We start from the raw sequence: 19,146 nt of genomic DNA, 5'->3' as shown, positions 1-19,146 counted from the left end.
CTAAATGTCCTCATATCTAACATTGGGGTCTGAATCTACTTCTGGCACTGCAGCTCTGGCACTGAGGAGCAGCCTGTTGGGAGCAGTTTGCAGAAACAGTTTGGAATGTGTCAATATTATCAGGTCGGTACTGGAACCTTATGTGAATGAGTCTCTATCCACTTACCTCATGGGGAAGTTGGAGCTTTCATGTTTCCAGAGAGAAATTGTCTCACTCTGCAAAGAAACGCTGGCTTTTCCCTGGTGACTCGGTGTGAAAAAGCTCACAAAGGCTTTCAGCAGCCCCACGTCCCAAACAGGCATCGGCAGCAAAACTGAGGTCATCTGTAATTCAGTATTTCGTTCTGTGAAATTGCCTGCTCCAAGAGAAATAACACATTTACATGTACATTAACCAGTGTTTGCCAGCTCTTGGAATAAAGCCAGTTCTCTCAGGGCCAAACAAACACTCTGAGTGAATGAGTAATAATCTGCTATTGTCACTCTTAATTTATGGATGGGTAGATAGAGCAGTGTTAGCCATTTTAAGTTGTCCTATTTGTTTGGAAGGCTAAAAATCATGATTAGCTATCAGCTTGGAATTGTGGAGTATCTCTGTTGTGTCTGCTTACGGCTGATTTGCTGAATGCAGTTGTTGCACAAGTTCAGAACCTCCTCTTATGGTATGAATAATTGTGGCAGAGGATGAGAATGCATGAAGGTTACAGAAGCTTTAATTTTTCAACAAGTGCACTTAAAGGTAGTTTTTAAAACTTCATGCAAGTGTAAATGTGTAAGATTTACAGTCTCACGAAGCTGACAGCAACCTTTGTAAAACTGGGCTGGTCACAGACATCGTCAGAGCATTCTTCCAAGGAGCAAGATGCGTGATTTTTAATAGGAGCACTTAAAATTGTTCAGCTCTAAGGCCTGGCCCATATTAAAGGCTGCAGAGAGGCAAATAGCACAGCATCCCTGTGGAGCAGAGTTTGAAGCATTGCAAGTCGCTCGTAAGATGAAATTCTGCTCAGAACGCCCTGCGAAGTCTTCTGAGAGATCTGTTGGCGGGCTGCAGAGAAGCGTGCAATATCGCACCTAAACACAGAGGCAGGAGATGGGTGAGAATTACAGACCTCACGCGCCAGCTGCTGAGAGTGCAACGATGTGGTGCAGAGATGAGAATGGTACCTGGTGTCTGACTTCTCTAACAAATTGGCTCTCCCATCCACTTCTTTTAGCCTTTCTTTCACTTCCATACAACTTTTTCGTCCACGTGTGTTCTTTTTCTTTCCTTTCTCTACTTGCACTATGGGGGCTTTCTTGCTCTTTCTGTCCAGACCTCAGTATCCTACTCACCTCCATGTGCTACATTGTTGTTTCCCCCCCCCCAGTGGTGTTAAACTTCCTCTCTATGCTCTTGCTAAGTGAAATAACAGCAAGAGGGATCAGCATTGATGCTGTAGATGAGAGGATGCCCACAGCCCAGTGCGCTGGGCTGCTGCCACTAACACTGTAAGCAGTGGAGGATGGGTCAGTGGTTTCTCATCTCTGAAAGGAGGTTTCTGAACAATGAAAGGGGGTTTCTGTGCTGCAGAGCCTTAGCTGCCACTCGGTCTCCGCAGGCACCTTGGTAAGATAAAAAGCTAAAATATCCCCCACTGGAGAGAAGGTCAAAGCATATGTGATCCAAACCTGTCATGTCCTGGACTTTGGGCACCCACACCCAGCACGTGAGCAGTTCCCAAACCATCCGTGTGTCCTGGTGCTGTGATTTACACTGTTACAGGCTCAGGGTACAACCCAAAGTGTTTTCAATCGTTGTGTGCCTGCTGTTGTGTTGAAGAAAGGATGTACTGGGCTGAGTGCTCCAGAAGATGCTCTACCAAATGTGGATGTGAGCAATGAAAAGAAATGAATTGTGTTCTCAAGTCAGTTGGATCTCGACAAAAATGTTTAAAAACCAAACCACCACCATCACCAGAAAAACAGCCCACAAACCCAGCAGCTTGGAGGAATGTTTCTTGAAATTGCTCTGAAAGATGGAGCTATTGAGATTAATGTGAATTAATTTTTACAAAGTAAGAAAGATACCTACTTAGATCTCAGCAGCAGCAGCAGCAGCAGGTGCTTGCAGCATTATAAATAGAAAGCAATACAAACTGAGGTGCTTATTAAATTTGCCTTTATGATACTTTGAAGAATTGCAGAGGAACAAAAAAGAAAAATTACCAGTGGCGCTGGCTTGGGAGGGTGACTTAAAATAGCTGTGCTGCCAAAGAAACCAGAATGTAAGCTAGAATAACTGATAGACTTGTTCAGAAAGGTTATCTCACAGTGATTCGTCCCTCACACGGAGAGATTGACTGAGAGCTGTGCAGGGATGTGATTTGGAGGGCTTAATTTTTTGGACAGTTTTAATAAAGTGTGGCATTTTAATATATTTTCCAACAGATTGCACTCTAATCCTTTCTGGGATTGCCTGGGTTTGAAAGGTTTTTTCTTGTTTCCTTTTGGCCCTTCTCCCTGTTGACAAAAACTGATTCTGTAGGAGATGTTCATGGTTGGGAAACGGATTGGTTCAGAATTCTTGCTGTCTTTTTGGATAAGGCTTTAGTGAGGATCCTGTGTGTCCTTCAGCATTTTGTACAACTTTGGAAACACTGCAGCATCTCCATGGAGAGGTGGCTGAGCAGAGTGGTTCACAAATGGTCTTGTAGACCAGATTGGAGCAGCAGGCTCAACGAGCAGAGACACCATTAAAAATGAATCAAAATGAATGATTTTTTTTTTCTGTTCTTAATGGGATACTCAAATTGATTGAATTTGGCAGGGAGCGTACTAGGAAATTGCAGTGTGGGGAAATCAGGTGTTGCTGCTGGGATCAGTGAACTGGCCTGTGTGAGATGCTGGTTCCTACCTGCTGCTGTGCTGCAGCAGTGGCAGGATTGGTGGAGATGAGTTCTGCTGGGTCACGGCGTCGCTTCTGCACCCTTCTCATCTCCTTCTCTTTTGGGAAAGGCACGGCTGGTGTACAGACAGAAGGACCTGCATTAGAAATGGAGCAGTGCACATACACATACAGGACAGGTGAAGTCATTGCTGCGTGAAGGGAGAAAAGTGAAGTTGTGCTGATGATGAAAAGACTCCTGGCTTCCACCCAAGATGTCCTTGGGACTGCACATATGGTCTTACCTGCTCTGAAGTGGTTTGTGTGCCATGATATAAGATGCATGGATATATTTTAGCTGTGGTTAGCAATTCTGCTGCATCCCTGTGCTCATACATCGTTACATAGGGTGTGTAAAGTTGTGGTGTTGCTGAGTGTTCTGGAAGGTCGCTTGCACTTACTGCTGGCTGGATGACAGCGTTGAACCCATGGCTGTTTGGTGAATGCTGTAGAGGAACTTGTAAGATATCCTTTGGCCGCCTCTGCTTGTTTCCATTACACACTCTGCTCCACACTGTTTGCTTTTGCTTCTGAGTTTTTAGCTGATGGAAACTCCTGCAAGTAGGATTGCAAATAGGATTACGTGCATAGGTGGTGCCAGAACCAGTGCTGCAGAGGCAGAAGGCAGCTGGTGCTTAGGGAATGGCTTTGCTGGGAAACTCCCTTTGGTTACACTGTGCAAAACTTCTTTCTTGTATTTTTTATTTACTTATTTTTTTTAGGCCTTAATTAAACTTTCTGCATTTGAATTAGTTTACATTAATGTCATACTGTCCTATTATGTGTAAATTGACAGACACTAACAGGGATTTGATCAGCCTAATTCAGCTGTATGTAATTATGTGCCTTCTCCTTAAATAATTGCAAACAGAGTCTATCAATCATGGCAGGGGAGCCTGCTGCTTTATAGTAATGTGGGATTGTTTAGTGAAATGTAATAAGGCTTCAGGTTTCAGATGGGAAGTAAACAGAATGAGATTTTAATGAGATTAGTGATAGGAAGAGTAAACTCCACATCCATCCCCTGCTGCAAGCCACACTTCTTATCTTCCCTTCCCCTCAAAAAAGGTGTCCTGATTGCATTGTAGTCACACTGGTGTTTGAGAACATTTCTGTAATTTGAAAGGAATTTGGGCAAAGCGTCAATTTCTGGCTGCCAGGGAAAGTCCCGGCCCTCCCAGTGGTGCTGTTCTAATGTAAGGTGGTTTCTGTTTCACTCACTGATGACTTGATTACCCAGATCAAACACAAGGACGTGCAGAAGGCCACAGAAGTGGAAATGAAATTGGCCGTGCCGTTTCTGCACAAGGTTGCAAACAAGCCCTGCTTGGAGAACCAGTGGCTGAGGGTGTCACTTTCCTGGGAAGCCCTTTGAAAGCGGTTCCCCCAACACAGGCACCCGCTTCAGCAGTTGTGTTTGGGTGAACTTCTGTGTAGTTTAGTTGTCTCTGCTGTCGCACAGTCCTCCTCTGGCACGTGGACAAGCAGGGAAAGACAGGCGCAGTGCCAGCAGGCTTTCCTCAGCCTGCTACTGAAAACACATCTGTGCCAAGAAAAGCTTGAAAAACCAGAACTTCAAACGAGCTGTGAAGGGAGTGAGTTTGAGATCACAACCCCTTGTTCAACAGGCTCTGGTGTTATGTCCACTTTGCTTTAAACCTGCAAATACCTCCAAAAGACTTTATAATGCCCTGAGCTCCACCGTCAGTGCAGTGCTGCCCGTTCTGTCCCGCAGGACTGCCTTGGGAGGGTCTCAGAAGCCCAGCACACATCTATCTTACTCTCTGCTATTGCATATAGTTCTGTAAGTTGAACTAGAAGGGGGACATCTCCCTTTGAAGGGATTGCTGTGTGAGTAGCTGGAGTCCAACATGCTTGGGTTGTCTCCTGGTCAGGAAGTGCAGATGCTGTTTCAAGATATTGTCCTGGTATCCTGGGAGATGTTGTCCAGTTTTCCTCACCTGTCAATCAGAATCCATTGCTCCCCTCCACACACACAGCCCCACTGCCACACCGTGCTCCCCTGCCGGTGGGTTTTTATGTTTTTGGGCTTAACAATCCGTTCTTGCTGGGGCCATGGATTTTTTCGCCTGCCGACTTTTAGCTTGGACTGAATTTTCAGTGCCGAAGTTTTAATGACAGAATTAAAATGAAAAGCAGTGACAGTTGCTCAACTCCCATGTTTGCATTACCAAACTGTAACATCAGCCTTCAGACTCGTGGGCGCTCTGCCCGCTGTGTCTTAGGGCTCTGTTTCAAACATGTTTGTAGTGATGCTGTCTCACAGTACTTGAATTGGAGGAGTAACAAGCTGAACACATGCCGGCACGTAAGAAATGAGAATTTCCCATCTAGGTCATCAGCAGCCCAGGGGAGGAGGGCTGTGGTGGCAGTTTGTGGCACTGAGTTATCAGTGACAGCCCAGGTCTCGGTGTGCTCGTGGCCTCAGTGCAGCACCGTTGGAGAACATCGATGATACGTTCATGGTCTGCTCCTTGTGCTGCACGCTGTCAGAGGCCAAATGCTGGATGTGAGTTGGCGGATTTTAGTGAGTTTGACACTGGTGACTGCTTTATTTATTTAATGTGGTGTTTAGAAACTGTCTGAATTCCTGTTAGCACAACGGGAAGATACGTGTTTTGTATCCAAAGGATTATTGTCAGGAACAGCTGAGAAAATTCGTTTTTAGGAAAACAGCTGAGCAAACACACAATGTGAAGTCATATGCTGGCTGTTGTGGTTTACTGCATTTATGTGCAAGATCATCTGTGGCTGTATGGATAGAGAATGGTGAGGTTTTCTTTAGAGCTCCCATGGGAACTGAATTCATGCAGTGACCGAAATGACCTGTTTGTTTTCAGGAAGCGTTAGTCCTAGTTCTTCATCAGATTACCTGTTGCAAAAGTTGTCTTGATACTGATTGTTTATCTACAGAGGAAAATATTACTTATTGCCCACCTGTTCACAGTGCAAGAGGACTTGCCTACTTATTTTTTACTCCATTCACTTCATGCTTCTGTGCTGCATGCAGGGCAGATTGGATTTCTCTGCAACACTGGATGGGCTGAAATACCATCACCTCGTCTCTGTTTAACTTTACCTTTGCAGATGCAGAAATCCATGGCTTTTTGCTTCTCATACAGATTACTTCTTGTATCCGAGTCCTCAGAGTGGTGAAACCATACTGAAGTGGCTTTTTGCTTTGACAGCTTTGCAATCTCTGACTTTCTGGCAGTATTCAGTGATGACTTTCATTTTCCAAATGCTGTGAGTAGTTTGGAGACTCTCAAAGCTACATTTACAGTAAATGTGATGCTGCAGTAATGATGGGTCAATTCAGGTTCAGTCTGTAATGTGGAGGGAAAAAAAAGCCAAACACCTTCAATAAAAAATAATGTTAAAGTGACTTTAGACAGCAACTTAATAGTTCCGTGTCATTATGTGTGCAATTAAAAGCCTTTACCCATGAAAATGGAGTTGCTTGGATTTGTTAATCATCATTCTTTGCTACGGTGAAATAGACTGAGGTAAATTCTTACGGTGTTAAGAATGGCTTCATGCTGTAATGTGAAAATCCATTTTTCACGGAGCAACAATTTCTCTCTTAATGCTTTTCTCCATTCTTGGCGCTGTCTGAAATGATGACAGTGTCACAATAACACGAAGCTTTCAGATGTAACATTCCCAGCATTATCTTCAGCTGTGCTTCCACTCTGCTCTGTAACTTCTGTTGAAAAGCACTGGGCTGGGTGACCCAGAGCACCTGAGAGCGCAGCAGCAGGAGTTACTTGTGTCACTGAGCTCTACCCAGAGACTCCTCTCTGGCTTCAGTTGCTCTTGTTGCTTTAAGGAGACACCTTGTACAGATTAGAAGTTCATTTTTTAAGCAGATAAGAGTTGTTTCTCTGTGTCCCACAGAGCTTCAGTGACTGAAGGAACTGTCCTGCAACTGGGAGGCTGCTTTTGTGCTGCTGGAAGTGGCTGTGGGGGAGGGAGGGAGGATGTGGTTGGGATTAAAGTGTTACGGCAATCTTCCGGGCAGACTTGCTCTTTAGGGTTCAGCTGTTTCAGTCGTGTTGGCAAATCTCTGCTCTGTCTATCTTTGTCACCCACACAAGTGACTGCACAGAGCATTTTGCTCCTTTGGGGCCTCTCACAAAATGAAGGTTTTTTTTAACTATCTCTGTACATTTAGCATTTAAAAAGTAGGGTAATAATCGTCCCTGAAAGCGGATTGAAATGGTGCTGGACTGTAACTGCTGCAGTTGGATAGAAGCTGTTACAATCAGGCTTTTTTTTGGAAGCCCTCTCCTTGGAGCCAGGCCTCAGGGCACGAGGTGCCAGGCGCTTTGGATAGCAGACCCAGTGGGAGCTTAGTGCTGGTCCTGTGCTTGCCCAAGTCCTGCACCCAGGTCATGGCTGTCTGAGGGACTGACGGCGTTCTGCAGGGGAGATGCGAGGGTTGTGCTCTTCCTCTGACACCTGCAAGAAGCGAAGCACAAGAGAAACCAATGGCAGAGCTGGAGCTTTGCCTGGCTGGTAGGAAAGGCTGTGTGCGGATCTGAGGTCTCTGCAGACCCCATCTACAGCTCTGAGCACAGAATTCCCTTTGTAAATCTGCCCCAAGCTCCTTCTGGAAGATGTCTGGCTTTTTAAAATTCCCATTTAGATGCATCTGTAAGCTGGCCAAATCCCATCAGAAATCGGTGACCTTGCTGATGCTGCTCTGGCAATGGCCAGACATTAGAGCTGCAGGAAAGTGAATTTCTATCCAAAATGTGGTACTTCACCTTGAGGTAGAATCAGCTATGGAGTAAATCTGTGCTCCACAGAAAATCTAAAGCAAAGCTTTTATTAAATTTTACCCAGAGCTTCTATAACAGTGTTACACGTGGTTTAATCATTAAAAAAAAAAAAATTAAAAAAAAATCACTGGTGTGGTTTCAAAGACAGGAAATAAAGCAGGGTCTGGGCAACAGCTAGACATTAATTAAGGTAGGACTGAGCACTGTCATTTCAGCCAGCTTGCTGGCTGGGTCCATGTCACACTTCCTTCAGCTCTGCCAGAAGCTGCTACCTCCTTGTGCTGGTGGCCTCTCCATCTCTGGCACTCAACTTCTGCTCCAGCCTGCTCACAGTGGCTCTGGCTGCTGCTGGGCCCTCAAGTAACAAGCTTGGTAACTCAAATGAGGAGCAAACTGGTAGGTTGGATGGTTTGAACTCTCCTTCAACTTATTTGCCATGCTGGTGTGTCCTAATGTTAGTCTGTTTTCTGAGGTGACAAGTGATAGGGTGTGAGTAAGCTGCCTCAAACTGTGCTGAGGGAGGCTTAGATTGGATATCGGGAAGAATTTCTTCACAAAAAGGTGGTTAGGGGTTGGAAAGTGCTGCTCTGTGGAGTCCCCATCTCAGGTGGTATTTAAGACATATGGTTGGGACACCAGGTGACATGGTTTAGCGGTGGACTTGTGTTAGGTGATGATTGGACTTGGTGTTCATGAAGGTTGTTTCCAACCTAAATGATCCCATGACTCTTTGAACTACAGGTTTTAAAGGCTTTTCAACACTACAGTAATCTGAAGAGTGTTGTCTGCATATGGATCCTGTGTCCTTTTTCCCTATTGCTGGCAAGCAATGTGAATACAGCACATCTTCGTCTGCTGTTCTGTTGTTTGTTTTTCATGTCTCATTGACACACATTGCCCCAGGGGAAAATTTAAATGATAAAAATAAATTCTTGTTGGAGTGTTTGCTTGAATTTCAAGATATTTTGCAGTTCCAGAAACATGATGGTGTCAGTAGCATGCTCCAGGGGCCAGGTTAATCCAAAGTGGTTTGCAAATGCTTGTAATTCAGGATTTGGTGAGAAGTTCTTCAGCTTAAGGTGGTTAATAAGTTCATGCTGTAATGTTGATAAGTTCTTCAGACATCTAGACGTGTGATTACACTGAGTGCAGCTAAACGAAACCTTCTGTGCGTGTGTTACTTGTGGGAGATCCCATCTCACACAGCGATGCCCAGCAGCATCAGTGTGGCTGGAGGCAGTCAGCTGCGCCTTCCCTGGCTCCCAGAAGGAGCCCCGGGCAATGTGAGGAGCTATGACCAGCTGATCACTGCAGTTATTGTTAATTTTACAACAAAAGGAGAGGACAGATTGCTGTAGAGCCTGGTTGGAGGCTTGTCAGTGCGTTTTGAAGGCTGTAAGTTCCCTTGTTTCACCATTACCTCTGCTTACCCATATTTAGCTGCTTGAAGATGCTGCCAAATGCATCAGCGCTGATAGAAGTAACTTTGCTAAGTATGATCATTTGTGCTGTTGGGTTTTGAGGTCAGCTCTGCAAAACAGTTCAGAATGACTTAATCCAGAGGTTATAATGAGGAGCATTTCTATATACAAAAGCAGTTTGGATGATGGGCAGAGAGGAGTGTAATTGCACTGGCTAGACTTGGAGTGGGGTGCTAACTGTGACTTTCTGTTATGTTGAAGAATGACTTTCTTAGCTTTGTCTTCAGCAGCTTGAACTTATAAGCTTTTGTTCTGCTCAAAACTTCAGCTGCTCAGTGCCAAGCTGGACACTGCAGGGTTGGACGGGCACTCTCTGTGAAATGGATGCTCCAAACAACTGTATCCTGTGCTCTCTGACTTGCAATCGAGCCAGCAGGTTCCTGCTTTTGAGTAACTTTGCTACAGTGGACTTAAAATAAATAAATAAATAAATAAATAAATAAATAAATAAATAAAAGTTGCATCACCCCATGCAATTCCATTGAAGGAAGATGATGTTACAGATTACTGTCAGAACTGTCAGGCTGTTGTGGGCTATTGATATTCCACTTCTGCTGGACTGCATTAATCCCTTCTGTTGGTGTTCAGACAAATGGCCCAGATGAGGGAGTCACTGACCAGTAAAAGCAGCAGTTGAACGAGTTTGGTGTTCACTGCCAGCCTTGGCAGGTGCTTGGGCTGAGCTGAGCAGAAGCAGCTTTAGGGATGCATACAAGGTGTGGCAGCAAGCCCTCTCCTGTTCAGGGATGACAGGGAATTGAAAGAATACTTTCTTTCAGCTTCTGTTAAAGAAAGAAGGAGTTTCCAACTCTTCTGTAGAATGAGTTGCTCTCTGAGCTTGGCAATGAGCTTATACAAGATTGCAGCACCCGTAAGCCATCACCTTCTGATTGCCCTTCCGATAGTGACTTGACTCAAGATAATTTAAAGAGACAGTTGTAACTAGCTTGATAATTACAGCCAGTGCAATATTATTTCCTTCCTCTCCTTGTCTGAATTTGGCCTTTCCAGTGAGCAAACAAGGTGATTGCTGGCCAAAGGAGGACAGAGCTCAGAAACATGAGATTTGCTCTGTTGAACTGTGCACACTTTTTTCTGCTAGTGAGATCCTGATGCTGCCATCCCGCCTCTGGCACTTGCTTGGCTGAAGTTGTCTGCTCTTTCTGTATCTGCTCCTTCATGGCCATAACCAAGCAGTCGTGTGCCTCCCACTGAAGTCCTTGGGTGGTTGGTGAGAGACGTGGGAGCAGATGGGGATGGCTCTTACTCTGCTTGCACGATGTAGGTAGCAGGATTTTGCCTTATTGCAGTGGAGCACTTTTAAAAGCACCGCTTCATGTCAACAGGAATTATATTCCTGTCCAGCAGGTGCTTCATCCTGGGCCTTTCCTGTGAGTGAGTGCTGTCTGCTGCAAAAACTCTGTGATCGTGGCCTCGCATCTGGGCTCCAAATGGCAGCAGGAGCCTGGCAGCAACTTGCAGAGATTCCCTGCTTCCACTTTATGGTTCAGTTAAGATGAACCCTAAGGCTTATTTACCTACAAAACTGGGTCTGTTTGTGTGCAAGTCCATCTCTGCCTGTACCAAAGCCAAGTAACCCAACCTACTGGAAGCGTGTTTGGGATTGATGCCAGATTCCCAAACTGGAGAGCATCAGCTTGCAACTCAAGTGGTGTTGACATTTGCGGGAAGGCTTTATGTTCTAAGCCATCAGATGTTGGCTGGTGTGTGTAATCAACTTGGTATAATTTTGCTTCAGAATGAAATATTATGTCAGAAGAGACTTAATGCTTCTAATGTCTGGGTAGCAAGCGATGCTGTGTAGAGCAAGGCATACATCTCGTGTTTCAGAGACTGGTTTCATGGCAACTCCTGTTTGTTACTATGGTACACAGTGAGTCCTGAGGGATTTTACTGCCCATCACTTCTTAGGTCATGTGAGTAATCTAGATATAAAACCCATGGATGTATGCTAACAGTGGAGACAAAAAACAGTAAGAAAATACTGATGATCTGCAAATCTAGTTGTCCTGGGGGACAAATGTAAAGCTTTATTCTGCTTAGTGATTTAGAGTTAGGTAACAAAGCTTGTGACCAGAGCAGGAGGAAAATGGAAACAGAAGGGGTAAGCAAAACACTTGGGTTTTGCCAGAAGAAATCGAAGACCGAAAAGAAACCACAGCGGCACAGATGATAGAAGGTGAAATGCCGAAGGCTCTCCCTGGATCCGTAAGACAGCTGAGGATTTGCTGAAAGAGAGTTAACATCCAGTAACCAAGTAGTGCTGTTTGTTTAAGCAGACTGGAACAGGATGTTGTGTGTATTTGCTCCATCCAGTTCGTATGCCTCTCCGTTACGAAGCTCACCGGCCACTTCTGGTCTCTCTACATACGTGTGGTATTACAGTTCTAATGCTACAGCTCCATTGCTTCTAAGACTTGAACTTTATTGTCTTGTCTTCTCGTCTGAGAGCCATCCCAGTCACCGAAATCTTCCTTTTACACTTTGTGAAAACTGAAGTGAACTGTTTGCCTTGGAGACTGGGCTGAATTTGCATAGAATAAGACCAGAAGAAGCAGCTGCACACAGAGGTCCTGTCTGCTTGGTGGCTGGTTTGTTTGTTTGCTTAGATGGCATCCAGGCAGGTCTGTGGGAAAACACAAGTACTGACCCAGTACCATCAGATGGTTCTGACAGTCTGGTCACTTCTGTAAGTGCAACCAACTGCTGGGTGAGATTCACAACAGGCAGATTGCTGTTGTTATGAGAAAGGATGCAAACATTTCTGTAGTTGCACGCAGCTGGTAGGTGGGGACTCTTGTTTTGTACGTGAGCATTTAGTCTGCTTTTGTTGTCTGACTGACAAACAAGATTGAGTGGTAACAGAACGCATCTCACTTTCAGGGAAAACCATTTCTTTTTTAAGGCAACTGTAAGACAGCTTGTAATGCTGACTTGTAACATTGTAACGTTCTGTGATCATAGAATCATGGAATGCTTTGGGTTGGAAGGGACCTTTCAGATCATGTAGCTCCAACCCCCTGCTACAGGCAGGGACACCTCGCTCTACACCAGGCTGCTCACAGCCCCATCCATCAGGCTGGATGGCCTGGCCTTGAATGCTTCCAGGGGCATCCACAACCTCACCGGGCAGCCTGTTCCAGTGTCTCACCACCCTCACAGCAAAGGATTTCTTCCTAATAGCTAGTCTACATATATAGTCTTCCAGTTCAAAGCCATTTCCCCCATCCTATCGCTACCTGCCCTTGTAAAAAGTCCCTCCCCCGCTTTCCTGTAGGCCCCATTGATGTACTGGAAGGCCACTATAATGTCTCCTGGAGCTGTCTCTTCTCAGTGCTCCCTCAGCCTGTCTCTATAGGAGAGATGCTCCAGCCCTCTGATCATCTTCATGGCCCCCCTCTGGACCTGCTCCAACAGCTCCCTGTCCTTTTTGTGTTGATGGCTCCAGAACTGGACGCAGTATTCCACGTGGGGTCTCACAAGAGCAGATTAGAGGGGCAGAGTCACCTCCCTCAACCTGCTGGTCATGCTTCTCTTGATGCAACCTATCAAGATGGTGCATCAAGAAGAAAGGCAGTTAGTTGCATTAACACACCAATTTCTTCATACGTTATATTCTTGGTATGTTAGTGTGATGGAGAACCATCAGTTCATAGCTAACTTCGAGCTCAGCTACAAAGGTAACCCCAGCAGCTTTAACCCCCCCCCCCCCCGATGTGCATTCACACAGCCTGCACGGAGCTGCTGGGCAGTCACAGCAGTGGATGTGGCAGAGGAGCACAGCCACTTGGGCGGCCTCTTCCTTCTTCCCAGTCAGTGGCATGCACAGCTGCAGGCAGTGAGGGGAGCAAAGCCTTCCCCGCACGCTTGGGTCTGGGAGTGCTGGCATGCAGTGAGTGTCCTTAGCTCAGGAAGGCTTTCGTGTCGAGCAGTATTTTTGTTAACGTTGATTGATACTTCTGCTCTTATAACTAGTGTAGCTGATGCTTCAGAGCGGCTAGCTTATTAATGACTGCTTGTCTAAGCCAGTGATTTGTCAGCAGGCTGATTATCACTTGAGGTATTTTTTTTCATATAAAAATGACAGCTGTAATAAGACAGCACTGAGTCATGCTATGGCTTAGACTTTGTTCTATGGCAGCACAACCAGAAGTAGAAGTTAAGCAGCACTTTCTCTGTGTTTCTTCCTGTTAGAGTACTGCTGATTCCCATAAATACCAGGTGTGGGTGACAAATGCTGAATGTTTTTTCCTGATGACAGGATGTGTGTGTGCTTCCTGCTGCTGCAGATTGGTGGGGAGCCGTGGGCCCGTAGTTGGGAGACGGCTGCCAGGCGGCAGCTGCGCTCTGTGTTGATGCAAGGCTCGTCGACAGTATGGTCATTAAGTCTTTAGCTGTGTTATCTTGTTTGACTTGGAGGATAAAGTGTACGGTGCTGGACTTTGTTTCTGGCTTGACACGGATAAATTCAGTGCTCTTGGACAAGTAACACACCGTGAGCTTCTGCAGTTTATAGTGGGGAAAGCGTTACTGATGAGGTGAGCGAACGTGCTGCGATTCAGGTGCACAGATGTTGGTGCCAGTTAGGTAAAAGTTTTACCCAGTGAAGCTGCAAGTGGTTTTAATAACTGTAATATATGTAGATTTTGTTTCAAATACTTCTCTCTTCTCTTGCAGTTTCTTGTGCTGCCAACCACTGGTGGGAGACGGAGTTTTTCAGCCCCTTGTTTCAAGTGACCTCAGCCTGTTCTCTGCAGCTGAGCTCCCTCTGCTCCCCCATTTTGGTGAACAAAAGACCCTATTTGGAGGATGAGGCAGCTGAGAGGAAAGCCCAAAAAGGAGACCTCCAAAGATAAAAAGGAGAGGAAACAGGCAATGCAGGAGGCCCGCCAGCAGATCACCACGGTCGTGCTTCCCACGCTGGCCATCGTCGTACTGCTGATCGTTGTGTTTGTTTACGTGGCGACTCGTCCGAATACGACTGAATGATGCGGCTTTTCAGACCTTCTGACTTTGGGGTATTAATACTTCTATCAAGAGCCAAAAGAAACTCTCTGCCACTCTCAGTACTTCACAAAGGAACTTGCTGGCACCTTCAGTCTTTCCCTTGGTTAGGATTCCACAGTTTCTCTTTAGGAATGTAACATAAAACGTATTGGTGAGTGTGCCAGTACGTTTTATGGTCCACTTCATGTGCCTTTCAGACTTTGACAATGGTGTTTTTCTTAAATCTGTTTGAAGTTCTATATTGTAAAAGGAAATTCTGTTCCGCTATAAATTTGTAAAAAATCAGCTTTCAGCTTTTATCACTGTTACGGATAATGTTGCTCCCATGAGCTCTTGTATGTCTATTTCAGAACTTCCAAAGAAGTACATTTCTTCTTTGTACTTAATGTCATATGAAACACTTTGATTCAGAAAGGATATATTTATTTTTTGAATAAAAGAGAGAAGTCTTACTTGGAATCTTATTTTGCAAAAAAATGTGACTTATTGTGAAAGACTACATGGTGTAATAATTTTTTCATTAAACACTATTTAGTTCACTCAGAAAGAATTTCTTGTTGCAGCGAGGTGCGTGCGTGCAAAGTGAATACTCAGGATCCACTGAAGTTGGGAGAGCAGGTTCTACCATTTCTGCTGGTTTTGGTGAAGTGGTAACTGCAGACTATATAAACGCAGTATGAGTGTTAAGTATTTAAATCCATCACTATCAGCAATAAAAGGTGCTTTTGGATACAGCCCTTGGGTTTTTTTTTTAATTTAATGTTCACAAAGGAAGGAGAAATGACAGTATGTCGCAGGTCTCTGATCTCATTACTTAAGTGAGATGCACTTCTCTGATATCTGCTACCTGCTTCACTTACAGGGAGCTGTAAGCATTGCTCAAACTGGTCACATTCTGACTTAAGTGATTCAGGAGTTCTGTATCATTCTAAAGCCCTTTCCTATCTAAGTATTTTAAGGCACTGATTAGGCCTTAAAGTTGGGGGAGGAAACTTGAGAATACTTGACTGCAGGTAAAATACAGACCAAGCAAGCAATAATGTGACGCTGCGATGTATGGAAGTGTGGCAGGGAATACTGTCTGTACTCAGGCAGAAAGACAAAGACCACTCTGATCTTTACATCAGGTGCCACCTTCCAGCAGCCCCAGTGCAGCCAGTGGGATTGTCTGTATGCATGCCTGCAGAAGGCTGGGCTCTTGCTTCTTGCATTAACTCAGTGTACTGTTCTTGTACAGAGTGCTATGGATGACCAAATTTGTTTTGCAAAAAAGACCCAGCAAACTTAGCTGCAAAATTCCCTGCGTTAGGCTTTGTCTTAAGGCAAACATTCCCCAGGCGGGATGAGATGATGACTAGCTACAGCAGAACCCAGTTCAAAGGGAGATACCCACCCTGTTATGCTGGGATGGTCACTGCTACTGACTGTACCCAGAGTTAAGCATGCCCTGCAGACCAGGATGCTTTTGAAATACAAAATTTGCTTAAAGGAAAGAGTTTGGAAAAACTGTTAAGGTTTTTTTGTTTCCCTCCAGTTTGCAGCATAGTTGGGATATATGCACAGCAAAGGATGTGGACAAAATGGTTGTCATCATATATTCAGAAGAGTTTTCACCACTGAGGGACGAGCTGAAAATCTGCAGGGGAATCCCTCTGCTCACTAAGCCATATGTTGGCACTCAGACTGTCCATGCTTCTGTTCTGTGAGCTGCTCCTTTAATTGGAGAGCTCCAAAATGATGCCTGGGAGACAATGCTTGGTCTGCATCGTCACCCAGTTGCTTCTGTTCTGGCACACACCAAGTGCATTTTGTCCTATTCTTACTTGGCTGCAGTGGAGATGTGAGAGTTTGCCTGTTTTTGAAAGCAAATGTTCAGCTGGAACAAAATCTGTGCCTGAGGAAGTGAGCAGAAGGGTGTGTACTCCAAATGTGCATGTTCTGCAGGGTGCCTGGTTTCTTGGGCATCTTGAATGGAAGCACTTTCCTCTGTCTGACCTCTTCTACAGATTCCTCTTCCTCATCTTTTTCTTCCTAGCAGAGATCTTCCTCTCCTCCTTGTTCTACGATACTCGCTCTGTAGGATTTACCACAGTCCTGAGCTCTAAGTAGCTGCTTTAATGCAGACAGTTCCACCTGTCGGGTTTTTTATCAGCCCCAGAAATGACTTCATAGATTTGCTTTTTTTTTCGCAAGAGCCTTTCTTGAAACTGCTATTAGGTGTTTTTTTTTCCCCTTCATTTTCTGCAAGAGTTCAGTTTGTGACAGATAAGAGCAATTAACTGGCTGATAACAGCAAAATAGGTAAAAGGTCAGCAGGGCCAGATAATATTAATCTCTAATTAGATCTTTCATTTCTGCTTTTTCTTATGCCCTTCCTTTGTCTCCTGTCATCTGCAAATTTTTCAGGTCATGATAATCATCTTTTTGGAGCCAAATGTTTATTAGTATGAACCTATAGAATAATGCTAATAAGAGACTTTGTATTTCAGTTCCCTGAAATGTGCAATTTTACTGAGCGCTAATGAGAGGAAAGCAGTGTTACATGTTCTGAACTATTCATTATGCAGAAGTTAGAATTGATTTCACAGTTTGACTCTTAAAAAAAAATGTTTTTCTCTAGTAAACAAGGAATGGATTCTGACATTTTCTACCAAGTTTCCTTTTGCTGGTACAGGGGAATGCAGATTTGAAACAGCAGTACGAAGCCTCTGTAGACTGAAACTGTCAAAAATCACTGGGAAGTAATCAGGAAAGAAATTAATGGTGGTTGCCCAAATGCCAACTCTTCTGAAGTCTGCTTAAGGTGTAACCATGCCTCTGTTTTGTAACTGTATGCATTACTTCAAGTGTCAGTTGCCTTCAAAAGTATTTTAGAAATAGGCTTTCAGACTGTTTCCCAGCATACAGGAGCTTATGGGCAAAATTGAATGATTTATTACTAGCATTTTACCAGAAACTCACAGTGAGACGTTTCTTCAGCAGTGTCTTATGATATGGTTTCCAAGAGTGCTCATTATCAGGTGAAGTCATTATAAACTTGCCACTGCCTTCTGATAAATCAAGTTATAGAAGCAATCTATTAAGACCAATTTTTCAAAGCATAAATCAGGTCTGAATCAACCAGTCAACCACGTGGAGGTCAGGGTTTGAATGGAGATTTATGTCTTCAAAGTGCTAAGCAAAAGACTTGTGTCAAGTATCCTCACAACAGGCAGACAGCCATCTGTGTTATAAATGGCCCCGAGGTCCCCAAAGCGAGTGCCAGAGGCCCATGCTCTGAAGGAAGAAGAAGGGATCAATCTGACCAGTCTTCTGCTTCCATCAGACTTCAAGAGAATGTTTTTCAAATAGTAATGGTCAGAAAATGGCACTTTGAAATACATACGGGAAATACGGTGGACTCTTCTTTCAGAATGTTTTCATTGGGTATCCAGGCAGCATGTGCACAGGTTCTGAATGCACCCTTAGCTCCAGCAGCTGTCAACTGGAGCCTGCTCTTCCATTCTGAGTTTGGACTTGCATCACAGAACATTTCTTACCAGGAGAATATTGGGCACGTGGTCTCAGTGCAACACCCCTGCACCAGCAGAGGGAAACCCCACTGTTCCCACACCGTGTCCTCATCGTACCCATAGGTGCAGGTCTTTGGCTGCTCCTGTCTTCTGTGAGCCGCTGTTATTTGCACATGGTGGAAAAGCTTCAGCTACAAAATTCTTGTTGTGGTACTTAGGTGGGAAACTGAGAACCCAGGACTTCTGTTGGATTTGTTGTTCTGTCTGGGATCGTAGATGGATTCAAGCCAAGCCTGTAAGTTCTACATCTGTAGCAGGCAATTCAGTGGCAGATCGGACTTTCTTTGCACACAGACTGGTTCTCACAGGATGAACGGGCAAACACATTCTTGATAAATCTGATGGAAGGCTCCTAGCACTGTGGCTGAGCAGAGCAGAGCACAGCAATGGGATTGTTGGTTTGGGGTGCGAGTTGAGTGCAGTCTGTCAGCATCCAGGGGTGTTGCTCAGTCATCAAAAACTGATGGAATTTCAGTGTGCTACATTAAGTTGCAGCGTGCTTATAGACTTGAAGGTGTCTGTGTGATTAGAAAGTCTCTCAGACATGATGAATAAGAAACTCTGAGATTTGAACCCTGCAGCAAGGAAAGAAGAACACAGCACTCCCGCATTGAGCAATTCAAACGAGCTCTGCTTTGAGCCATCTTTAGCTTAGGTTTTTCCAAGCAGACTGCTCTGCTGGGGAAGAAGGAATTTTGCTTGAACAACACAGCTGATGGGAAATGTAGTGTGTCACGGAGTTGACCAGATCAATCTATGTCCGTGACATAGACAGCTATGTCCGTGACATAGTAGCTATTTTGCATAGACTTAAGTGAAAAGAAAGTGATGTCAATGATATAACTGATTGTTGCAAAGCTGTGTGGGAATGTAAATCCCTTGATCTGTATGGTACAGCTGAGGTCCTTCCCACAGCACTCACCCTGCTGTCTGACCTTTGATAGATCCAGAGGCAGAAAGCAGCAGGACCGGCTCCTGGGTGGAGCCTGGCACACAGCTGGGTGGACTGCAGAACAAACATGACGGCTGCCATGACAGACCATGGAAGCAATATCACCTGGGGCTCCTTGCATTAGGCAGCCTATGGTTATGACTTCTTTCTCCTTGCCCCTGGTTTTGTTTAGCCTGGCTGTGAATGACTGAGTGCTATTGGGCTTGATTCTGTGCTGTTACACCACTGGTAAAGTAGGAATGACAAGCAGTCATGCTATGATGAGAACAGAGATGTAGGCACTCTGTAGTCTGGAGGGGATAAGCTAAAGCTATCATTTAAGTCTTCCCATTGGAAAAGCAAGACAACTGTGCTTGTGGTTTCTCATGCTTGTCCATTTTTG

The 19,146-nt window shown here is 44.8% G+C and overlaps 1 protein-coding gene across 1 annotated transcript in view; it reads right to left on the bottom strand.

Annotated features, from left to right (window-relative positions):
- Nucleotides 1-19,146, bottom strand: part of DEUP1 (deuterosome assembly protein 1) — a 57,709-nt gene continuing 38,563 nt past the window's right edge. Inside the window, 2 exon segments of the mRNA XM_042862455.1 lie at nt 1-73; nt 167-356. Coding sequence (XP_042718389.1) covers nt 1-73; nt 167-356 — 263 coding nt within the window.

Source organism: Lagopus leucura, unplaced genomic scaffold (assembly GCF_019238085.1).
Source record: "Lagopus leucura isolate 7727_CA_CO unplaced genomic scaffold, USGS_WTPT01 Super-Scaffold_702, whole genome shotgun sequence".
In the NCBI taxonomy this organism is placed as follows: Eukaryota; Metazoa; Chordata; class Aves; order Galliformes; family Phasianidae; genus Lagopus; species Lagopus leucura.
Note: the sequence above shows the minus strand (reverse complement) of the source record. Positions and strands in the feature narration are given on the sequence as shown.